The following is a 12,158-nucleotide window of genomic DNA, read 5'->3' on the forward strand; positions in this document are numbered from 1 at the left end:
GACACCGAGAATGAGAACGATTCTTGTTGTGTAAGTGAATTTATGTAAGATTATTGTCTTTTTAGTAGCACAAGAGAAATATTTCCAAATTTGTGTGCATGCACAGATAAAATAGTTATAAGTGAACAGAACATATTACATTATGTGTCAATTACACTTGAAAGAAATTCTATGCTATATCTTAATAACTATCATGGTACTAATCAAGCGTTAGATAGAAAATATATGTCAATGATAAGCACGAGCTAATGAAATGAGAACAAAGGGGGTTTAACCTAAATATATGTATGTTTATGCTTTAGTGTATGTTCTGTGTTTATTAAGAGACAAATGATCAGCTTTTGCAGTATAAGCCATTATGAAATAATATTCTTTGACATATTAGGAGGTGACTGAAAGATTGTAGTACAAACCTTGTAAAAAATTACAGGATCTTATATGTACAAATTTTTATGTATTTAATGAAGTTCTTATTTCATTTACCAATTTAAAAATTATTGCCTTCTAAGTGAGTTAAAATCATTTAACTTTGCTTGTCCAGAAACTAGTAGCTGGTAATCACTATTCAACATGTAAACTGAAAAAGCAATGGAAGTAAATATGTTTTTATTTTGAAGGCAGTGCATGGAGATTCGGTGTTTCTATCATCACAATATACAAGACACCAGGTTCTTGTCCATATGATACACAGTATCTGCAAGAAGCTAAGCTGAACTGGCTTGGACAATATATTTTGTTTGTGAAGAAAAATATGAACCAAATCATGAATGAATTTTAAAGTTTGTTGGATATTGTATAGGATAGTTCATAATACACTAAGTTTGTTTTATAATTTCAAGAGTGACAAAAACCATATTTTAGAAGTTTGCATTTCTAAGTCTTCAAAAGTGCAGTAGAAATTGAACCATCCTTTTGATGACAATGAGTGCTGTTCTACAGGTAACATTATTAATCCTTTTAAGTGTGGAGTTCATCATAGGGATTTTAGGAAATGCATTCATGGCACTGGTAAACATCAGGGGCTGGGTCAAGAGAGGAAAGATCTCTGTTGTGGATCAGATCCTTACTGCTCTGGCCATTTCCAGAATAGCTTTTCTATTGTTGATAATCATAATTATGTTGATATATGAGCTGTGTCCAGCTTTAGTAATAACTAAAAAAATGATCAGAATAACTAATGCCTCCTGGATACTGACCAATCATTTTAGCATATGGTTTGCTACATGTCTCAGTGACTTTTATTTTCTCAAAATAGCCAATTTTTCAAGTTCTCTTTTTCTTTACCTAAAGTGGAGAGTTAAAAATGTGGTTTTAATGATACTGCTAGTATCTGTGTTCATCTTCTTTGTAAACATTATAATCATAAACACATATATAGATGTCTGGGTTGATCGATATAAGCTGAACACATCTCACAGTTCTATAACAAGTAATTCAAAACTTTATAAACTTGTTTTACTTACCAACACTATGTTCACACTAATACCCTTTACTGTGTCTCTGATCACCTTTTTGTTGGTCATCTTCTCCTTGTGGAAACATTTGAAGAACATACAAAATAATGCCAAAGGCTCCCAAGACATCAACACCACAGCCCACATAAAGACTCTGCAAATGGTGGTTGCCTTCCTGCTACTGTATACTGTTTTCTTTCTGGCACTTGCCTTTCAGTCTTGGAACAATAAACCTCATCATAGAAAAATATCCAATTTGTTTTCTGTGGATACTGGACTTGTTTTTCCCTCAGCCCATTCATGTGTCTTGATTTTGGGAAACAGTAAGCTGAGACAAGCGTTTCTGTCCATGATGTGGTGGGTGAGGTGCAAGCTAAATGTTGCAATTCTTGGGTTCTTAGAACATATAAGTGATTGTCTTCAATATTTTAGAGGATGTTTATAAGAGATTCTGAATAATTGTATATTTTCTTTCTATTTATCTTTTAGTAGTAACTTTATAAATTTTACAAAATTCTGTGTATGTCAAGCACTAGTCCAAACATATTGTAGATGTATAGGAAATAGGAAAAGATGTATGTTGTTATACAAGGAATGATGTGAAAATGGACCTTGTAGTAAAACTCCTAATATCAATATGATGCAATTTTTTACTAAATAGACTTTCCGTAATTTTAATATGATCATTGACTAATACACATAAGACACATTTGCATGTAAGTATATGTAGTTTATTAAATGTACATGGTTAACTCTATAATATAACTTCATAGTCAAGAATAAGCTAAAAAATGACATGTAGACATGGACATACATTTAGCCCAATGTTTCACATATATCAACTTAGAAATTTTAAAAAAATGCATTAATCTTTCTCAAATTTCCTATATTATGTAATATAAAAATCAATAATTTTTGGAACATGTCTGTCACTGTAAATGCATTGTATTTTTCTATATAGTTTTTATATATGCAATACAATCTATTTTAGTATATATGTCCACAAGCACTGAATCACAACAATGTCTTAGCTGAATATCATAGTGAGGGAATTCATGTTTTTCCTTTACTTATGTGACTATTCACATGTATTTTTTAAAGGTAGAAAACAATAGGCTATCATAGGAATATAAACTTGGAGTAATCTAGTGATATAGGATTATTCATAGGTTTTGTGTGTGATTATTTTGGGGTCTGAGCTGCCAGGCAGCCAGAAGACAAGCAAATTGGCATGCCAACATGATCGACTATATCCACATAAGACCCGAGAAAGCTTCTAAAGGAATTCTAGACCAAAAAACAAAAAACAAACCCAAAACCCCCAGAGTTTAACACAGCTTCTTGTTCTGTTTGTGGGCACGTTGATGCAACTCTATTAAGAGAGGTTTTCCTGATTCAGCAGTAGCAGAAAAAAAAGGCCACACAGTTTTGAAAAGGTGGTTTTCTAGGCTGTGCTGCCAGCATGAACTCTTGACTTCTTCTGGAGGTATAGTTATGGAGCATTTAAATGGGGTTTGTGATCAGAGTGCTACAACTTGATTAATGGCAACAAAGACCTCCCGTGACCCAACCCTGGATCTAGGGTGAAGAGTCTAACTCCTAGACGTAATGAACAAACCTCCTCCAACATGTTGGACTGAGTGGAACAAACAGGCAGGGCCAAGTTGTCCCTACCCATGCCTACTTAGCATTAAAAAAGAAGAACCATTTCTCTTCAGAAAAGGATTACAGATGCCCAATAAAGACAAATTGAGATGAAAAAGACCTTTAAATGGGTCACAGTGTTGGATAAATGTATGTAGGCTTGGGAAAGAAGAAAAAGTATAGAGAATTATAAAAAGAGGTAAATTGTTTTTTTTTAAAGTAAAGCAAAGTTGTTAAATAGACAAAGTAAACTTATAGAAAAAGTAGTAGAATAAGAAAAATACTTATATATTTTTCCATGTAAATATGAAAAATTCACAGAGTCTGGATTATGTATATTATTGTGTTTCTTTAAATTTTTCAAATGTGGAGGAGATAAGTACAGAGAGACTTTTTTTTATATTGGGTTGCTAAGCTAAAGCAGCATATATATTTTAAAGGTATCTTGATTCCAAAGTTTGGGTCTAAAGATTTGTTGCTTTTTAAAAGAGGTTCTTCTCTTTCCACAGAGGATGAGAAAATGTGGATTCATTTCAGGATAATGTGGTTTGATGGACTACGACTGCCTGAAAGGTTGTCATGAACACTCCCAAAAATACTTTGGCCAACAAAAAGCAGGAAGCAGTTTGGAGAGAACTACACCCATATTCCCAAATATTGTTTATAAATATTTTTTTTACATTTAAAGGGGATATGCTATAGAGATTTGCATTGGTATTGATCTTGGTTTATTGATACAAAGTTAAGGTCAATTTTGTTATACTATGTGTATATGTATTTGTATCTTGATTAAGGTATTGTGTTTGTCCAACTCATTTAAAAATGTAATGTATAATTATGAAATATATGTTAATAGATAGTCATCTATAATATTAAATCTTGTAGTCATGTTACTTAGGTTTTCTAGATGTTCGGAGATATTTTTCAGATGTATAGGGATTCTTCAAATCTTTCAAAGACTACAGAATATGGCATTTAAAATGTTTAAGAACTTAGGATTTTTCATGACAGTGAAGCACATCTGCTCCTGGCAGCATCAATTACTTCAAAAAAAATATGGGCATTGAAGAGGCTCTTTATGGAAATGGTTAGCCATTTGGGTAAGAAACTGCTCTTGCTTTGACTGCTTGATTGTATGCTGTGTGAACCGGATATACAGGACCCACAGGTAAATGACTGCTAAACTTGCCTAAAGGTGAGATGATCCTTCAGGGTTGCTGCTTCATGAAAGAGTCTACTAGACATTCTGCAGGATGCAAAAAAATGTTACTGAAAAACTTCCAATATAGGTAGAACTGTCTTTGAAATTTCCTGCTTTATGGAAAAATCTGTTGAATACTATGGGCATTATGGCTGAAGGTGGATGCACCAATGATACAGAAGAACATTGGGTGACTGTGCAGGTGGCAAGATGTCTCTGTTAATTCTAGAATTTTAGAAGTTGCTTACAATGCACTTCCCATTTACTTAGGTAATAATATATTCTTCTGCAGTTATTGATGGAGTTGATGAATTGGTAGTTGTAATTATAGTTTGTATAAGGATATAATTATAATTTTAGTTATAATAAAAGATAAAATAAATAGAAATATTGTAACTGTAATTCTTGTTTGATACCTGTATTGTTATATGTAATTTTACTGGGTTAAAGTTAAAATCTTTCTTTTTATTTAAGCAGAAAAGAGGAGGTGATGTGGGATTCCCCTCTGTATGCTATGATGCTATTAATACCATTGGTTAATAAGAAACTGTCTTAAGCCTGTGATAGGATAGAATAGAGCTAGGCAAGGAAAACTAAACTGAATTCTGGGAGAAAGGAGGTGGTGTTAGAGAGAAGCCATGAAGCCACCTCCAGAGACAGCCATGCTGAAACCTTGATGGTAGGCCATGAGCCTAATAGTAAAATATAAAATAATGGAATTGGGTTAAACTAAGATGTAAAAACTAGCTAATACAAAGCTAGAACTAATGGGCCAGGCAGTGATTTAATTAATAAAGTTTCTGTGTGGTTATTTTGGGAGTCTTGGCAGCTGGGAAATGAACAAGTGACCTCTTACTACAATCTAGGGTGACTAGTGTGTTTTTAACATTAACTTTTGTTAAGTAGGTACTTTGCTTTAACTGTAGGGAAAAGTGCACACTAAGTGAAATATATAAATTTAATCAAAGAACTGAGCAATTTAGGATGAACAAGTGGTGTGGGACAATTGTTTGTATTCTATCAATTATATTTTAAATAAATGGTGATTGGTCAGTAGCCAGGGAGGAAGTATAAGTGGGACAACCATCAGAAAGTAGAGGCGGGTCAATGAGAACAGCAGAATTCTGGGAAGAAGGAAGCCCATTCCTTGGCAGTCCTGGCCCAGATACAGAAGAAGCAAGATGTGACTGCCACACTGAAAAATGTACTGAGCCATGTGGCTAACATATACTAGAATAATGGGGCTAATATAAGTTATAAGAGTTAATAAGAAACCTGGGATAATGGGCCAATCAGTTTATAATTAATGTAGACCTCTGTGTGATTTCTTTGGGACTTAATGATTGTGGGAACTGGGCAGGACAGAAATCTTAGACAACAAACAAGATTGAGGAAGAGAAGGGTACTGAGCTACAAAAGTGAGAGAGAATGAGAGAGAAGAATGGGAATGTTTAGAAACAAGTACTTTTTAAATCAGACCGTATATTCTCTAACAAATCGTATCAGGCTGATGGTTTCTGGATGGTTAGGTTTTCTTTTTTAATGTGCATATGTGTAATAAATAGCTTTTAAAGAAAAATATTTTAGTATTTATGTATGTGGTCATTTGTGAACCTTTAACTTTAGCACTCACATTTGTGTAGTACTGTTTCTCATGTGTAGAAGTTGAGATTCTGAGATAGTCAATATATCTATCAGTGCATGAAGATATCATTAGAGAGCAAGAAGAATGACTCTTGTAAGAGAGAGGCCTTTTAAGTAAAATATCTACAGAATAGGCAGGACCCAACCAACTATGGGCCAGGGGCATCCTAACCCTGACCCGTGACTAGAACTCTAGAGAAACTCCCCATCCCATGTCATGCATCCAAACACACCAAGCAGAAGTCTATGTCACTGGGCAATGGGCACTATAATGATCTCTTTGTGATGAGGAAGCATGGCTCAGCCCACTACTAGGGTGACCTGTGTGGGACAATGGAGTCCTAGGGCTACCTACTCCATGCTACATGCTCTAAGAAGAAAACCTTGCAACATCAGCCAGATGAATAATATCAGTGTTAACAGAGGTACAGTATGTAGTGTGTGGCATAGTGATTTAAGAGAGAGAGAGAATGGTTTAGGTCTTGTCGGCAGTGGAATATCTGAAGAGACAAGAGAGGAAGGGAGTGGGCTAAGATGGTGAGGGAGCTGATGCTCTTTTTAACACATGAGAAAATTTGCCCTGCACTTGGTCTGGGCAGCAGAGCAGAGACCATCCTGCTGATGACAAGACAGGTGAGCCAACCCTGAGAATGTGATCATGGGAGATCTAGCCCCACTCTTATTTCCCACATGGGGGTATGGGCTGGGGAAATCTACCTTCCTTCAGTCCCTACCCATCAATGCCTAAGACAGCAGAGATAACTGACCTTGAGGCAACAAGAGAGGACAAACTGTCCCTGCTCCCCACTAGCTGCAAAACTCTAGGAAGCAGGCCCTGCACCACAGCAGGGCAGCACAATAGAGCCAAGCCTGTTAGTGGAAGTGTGGGAGAGCCAGTCTTAAAATTGTGAGCATGGAAGAGTTGTCTCCATTAATCATCTGTTTGGTGGTGGTGAGGGAATGAGGCTTTTCTCCCTTCCCAACAATGTCTTGAGGCAGGTGGGAGAGATAGTTGTGAGGTCATAAGTATGGGAGACCCAACCCTGACCCCCACCAAGTACAACACTTGGGAGAGCAGTCTGTGCACCTCATCAGGACAGTAAATAGAGTCAATAATGTGAACATAGGTGTGGGAGAGCCAGCCCTGAAATTGTGAGCATGGGAGAACTATACCAATTATCCTTCTTTCCGGTGGTAGAATGGGCTGAAGAGATCTGTCCTCCTCATCCTGCAGTGCTTGGGGCAAGTAGAAAAACTGACATAGTGGTCATAGGTGCAGGAGAGCTCTCCTTGACCCCCACCAACTACAGCACTCAGGACAGCACAATAGAGCCAACTGTGTTACACAGGTGTGGGTAAGTGAGTCCCGGAATTATGAGTGTGGGAGAGCACTCCCCACTTTTCCTCTATCTTCTTGTGACATGGGCTGAGTAGTGATGCCCTCCCTTCTATTTATCAATACCTAAGGAAGATAAGAGAGCTGATCCTGTGGTCATAAGAATGGGAACACTCTCTCTGACTCCCAACTATCTGCAACACTCTGAATAGCAGGCTTAGCACCTAACTAAGGTACCAACCTGTTAGTGCAGGTGTGAGTGAACCTGTCCCGAAGTTGTATGCTTGGGAGTGCTGTCCCCATTTTACATGTAGTAGACCAAAGCTATTGTTACCTAGGTCCAGGCCCAAGAATATGACTTGGCATACTCCATCACCCACGACATCTATAATCTGCTGGACCATGTTAAGGGAGTTGACCTGCAGATGCCAAACTTCAGGATCTCCACAACACAGAACAATAGCAGGATATCTAAGAGACAGCAGGATATCTAGGCTAAGGCCTAAAATAAATAGGGTAGTAGAAACCAGAGGTCTTGAACAAAACCAACGTCTCTTTTCAATGTACACTTGCAATTAAAGATAAATAAACAAAGGAGTTGTCAGTATGACTCACTGTGTTACACTGCAGCTTCCAGCATGAGATTTTTACATTTTTTCCTTTTTAATTTTCTTTTCCTCCCCTTTTTTCTTAAATTTTGCTTTATTTGGGGGAAGTGCAAGAGTGGAGGACATATGCAAAAAGATGGGGAAATGAATGGGATCAAGATACATGATGTAAAAGACACATAGAATAAAAAATATCTATAGGAAGAAACAGGTAACAGCCATACCTGAAATCTGGTGGAAAAAGGACATAAAAGAAAATGAGGTTTGTGTCATTATGGCATTCGAAGGCTGGCTAATGTGTCTTCAAACAAGTTCAGTCATTTTATTGTTGCTGTTGTTTTCTGATGCCCTGGAAGCTTATTAATCTTCTAATTGTTATACCAGGATACTTGAGGAATCAAATAAAGTAGGTAAGGTATATTGTGCCTCATGGTTTGAAAATTCTGTTCATGCAGAAATTTATTCACTCTTCACATTTTCCTGGTAATGTGCTGTGGTTTGGTCTCTCTGTCTGCTGTGAATATGCATTGCTCTCATTGACTGATAAATAAAGCTGATTTGGCCTATAACGAGGCAGAATAAGGCTGGACAAGAAAGCCAAATTCCAACCAACTGCCACGGAAGTAAGGCATGCACAAAATGAAGTAACAAACCATAAACTGTGTAGCAAAGCATAGATAAAATATATGGATCAATTTAAATCTAAGTGCCAACTAATAATAAGCCTGAGCCATCTGCCAACCATTTATAAATAATGTTAAGCATATGAGCAGTTTTTTCTTTTTTTTTAAATCTAGAAGTGAAGAGTCAGAGGTCAGGGAAGCAACAAGAGTCTCTCTCTTCCAGCACACATAATTTCTGTCAGTGTTCCAAAGGACACCAAAGTTCCTACACCTATACCCACTCCATACAGCCCCACCCCAGTATGCTTTGCTTCCTCTTTGTGTATTAATTCCTTTCTGCTTTATGGCAGGATCCAGACCAGGAGGAACTTCCTGTTGCTGCCCTGATAGAATGCTCATGCTTCTATTTCTTATCAATTACCCGTTAAGACTTTCAATAGCTGGGTTACTTTGTGTTCCCAGTATATCTGTCAGATGGATGTTAGGCATTTGTGAGAAATTTCAAGGCAGTTTGGGCTCACTTTCTTTGTTCAATGTTGCTTCAGGGGATTGAGGTGGTGGTACATATTTAATATGCAAAACAGCATTCTGACTCTGTGAAATCTAAAAACCAATGTTGTTTTCAGACTGGATCTCAGCACATAATCTACACAGATTTCAGACTTGTTTTCCTCCTGCAATAGCTTCTTAAACACTAGACCGAAGACACAAAAGTGCATCACTATAACAAAATTACATGCTTTTGTTATAGCTTTTTCTAATATCCTCAATCATTTTGCTCTACTTTGTTATTAATTCTTTGACTATCTGCTATCTCCTCAACAATGTTATCATGCCAGGCTTCATATCCTGGCTTGCCCAAACATCCCTCATCTGCCCTGATGCCTACACTGAAGGAAATGAATAGATTTTGGAACAAAATAAAGGGAAATGAATCATATTTGATGCTCCTTGATGCTGATAGAGAGCCAAATGTATGAACCAGGGAGACACAGGAAATGAGAATGATTAATGTTGTGTAGATGAATTTATATAAAATTATTATCTCTTTAGTAGCACAAGAGAAATATTTCCAAATTGTGTGCATGCACAGATGAAATAGTTACAAGTGAAGAGAATATATTACATTATGTGTCAACCACACTTGAAAGCAATTCTATGCCATATCTTAATAACTATTACAGTACTAAGCATGAATTAAATGGAAAATGAATGTCAATGATAAGCATGAGCTAATAAAGTGAGAGGGAATGGGGTGTAATGTAAATATATGTATATTTATTCATTAATGTATGTTGTGTATTTATTTAAAGACAAATGATCAGCTTCTCAGTATGAGCAATTATGAAATAAAATTCTTTGACATATTAGAATGTAAGTGACGGGTCATAGAACAAATTTTGTAAAAAATTAAAGGATCTTCGATCTACACATTTTTATGTTTTTAATGAAGTTCTTATTTCATTTACCAATTTAAAAATTATTGCCTTCTAAGTGAGTTAAAATCATATAACTTTGCTTGTCCAGAAATTAGTAGATGGTAATCACTATTCAACATGTAAACTGGAAAAACAATGGAAGTAAATATGTTTTTATTTTGAAGGCAGTACATGTGGATTCAGGGTTTCTCTCATCACAATGTACAGGAAGCCAATTTCTTGTGTATATGATACCCAGTATCTGCATGAAGCTAAGCTGAGCTGCCTTGGACAATATATTTTGTTTGTGAAGAAAAATATGAACCAAATCATAAATGAATTTTAAAGTTTGTTGGATATTGTATAGGAGAGTTCATAACACACTGAGTTTGTTATATAATTTCAAGAGTGAGGAAAACCACAACATTTTAGAAGAAGTTTGCATTTATAAGTCTTCAGAAGTGCAGGAGAAGTTGAAGCATCCTTTTGGTGACAATGAGTGCTGTTCTACAGGTAACATTATTAATCATTTTATGTGCGGAGTTCATCATAGGAATTTTAGGAAATGCATTCATGGTATTGGTGAACATCATGGCCTGGGTCAAGATAGGAAAGATTTCTGTTGTGGACCAGATCCTTACTGCTCTGGCCATTTCCAGAATAGCTTTTTTATTCTTAGTAATCTCAACCATATTGATACCTGTGCTGTGTCCAGCTTTAGTAATAACTGAAAAAATGATCAGAATAATTAATGTCTCCTGGATACTGACCAATCATCTTAGCATATGGCTTGCTACATGTCTCAGTGTCTTTTATTTTCTCAAGATAGCCAATTTTCCAAACTCTCTTTTTCTTTACCTAAAGTGGAGAGTTAAAAATGTGGTTTTAGTGACACTTTTGGTGTCTCTGCTCATATTCTTTGTAAACATCATAATCATAAACATATATATATATATAGATAGATGTATGGAATGATCAATATAAGTCTAATACATCCAACAGTTCTATAACAAGTAATGCACAACTTCATAAACTTGTTTTACCTACCAATACTATATTCGTACTCATACCCTTCACTGTGTCCCTGATCACTCTTTTCTTGCTCATCTTCTCCCTGTGGAAACATTTGAAGAACATACAAAACAATGCCAAAGGCTCCCAAGACATCAGCATCACAGCCCACATAAAGACTCTGCAAATGGTGGTTGCCTTCCTGCTACTATATACTGTTTTCTTTCTGGCACTTGCCTTTCAGTCTTGTAACAATAAACCTCATCATAAAAATACAGCCCATATATTTTTTGTGGATACTGGACTTGTTTTTCTTTCAGGCCATTCATATGTCTTGATTTTGGGAAACAGTAAGCTGAGACAAGGATTTCTGTCCTTGATGTGGTGGGTGAGGTGCAAGCTAAATGTTGCAATTCTTGGGTTCTTAGAACATGTAAGAGATTTTCTTCAGTATTCTAGAGGATGACCTGCATATACAAAATTCTGCATGTTTATATTTTTCTTTCTGCTTATCTTTAAGTTGTAACTTTGTAAACTTTGCAAAATTCTGCATATATCAAAGCATTTTCTAAACATATTGTAAATATATAGAAAATAAGAAAGGATGTATGTTGTTATTCAAGGAATGATGTGAAAATAAACCTTATAGTAGAACTCCTACTATCATTATAATGCAATTTTTTGTGGCCCTTAATAGACTTTTTGCAATTTTAATATGAACATTGAGTAATACATAGTACATACGTGCAAGTAAGTATATGTAAATTATTAAATGCAAGTGATTAGCTCTATAAGTTCATAGTCAAGAATAAGATAAGAACTGATATGTAGCCTTGGGCATATATTTAGCCCAATTTCTACATATGTAACTTTAGAAAGTTAAAAAATGTATTAATCTTTCTTGTTTCATATATTCTGTAATATAAAAATCAATAATTTTTGGAACACGTCTGTCACTGGAAATGCATTGCATTTTTAATATAGTTTTCATACATGCAATACATTCTATTTTAGTATTTATGTCTGCAAGCATTGAATCACAAGAGTGTTTTAGGAAACTATCACAGCAAGGAAGTTCATGTTCTTTCTTTACTTATGTGAGTATTCACGTATGATTTTTGAAGGTAGAAAATAATAGGCTATCTCAGGAATATAAACTTGGAGTGATCTAGGGTGACTAGTGTGTTTTCAACATGAACTTTTGTTAAGTAGCTACTTT

The 12,158-nt window shown here is 35.7% G+C and overlaps 1 protein-coding gene and 1 pseudogene across 1 annotated transcript; both read left to right on the plus strand.

Moving 5' to 3' along the window:
* The first annotated feature begins 921 nt into the window (after positions 1-921).
* On the plus strand, positions 922-1,899 carry LOC130883707 (taste receptor type 2 member 140-like). The gene has a single exon (XM_057784419.1). The coding sequence runs from the start codon at positions 922-924 to the stop codon at positions 1,897-1,899; it is 978 nt and encodes a 325-aa protein (XP_057640402.1).
* An 8,524-nt stretch (positions 1,900-10,423) lies between these two features.
* On the plus strand, positions 10,424-11,405 carry LOC130883744 (taste receptor type 2 member 140-like; annotated as a pseudogene).
* The last annotated feature ends 753 nt before the right edge of the window (positions 11,406-12,158 follow it).

This window comes from Chionomys nivalis, chromosome 1 (genome assembly GCF_950005125.1).
Source record: "Chionomys nivalis chromosome 1, mChiNiv1.1, whole genome shotgun sequence".
In the NCBI taxonomy this organism is placed as follows: domain Eukaryota; kingdom Metazoa; phylum Chordata; class Mammalia; order Rodentia; family Cricetidae; genus Chionomys; species Chionomys nivalis.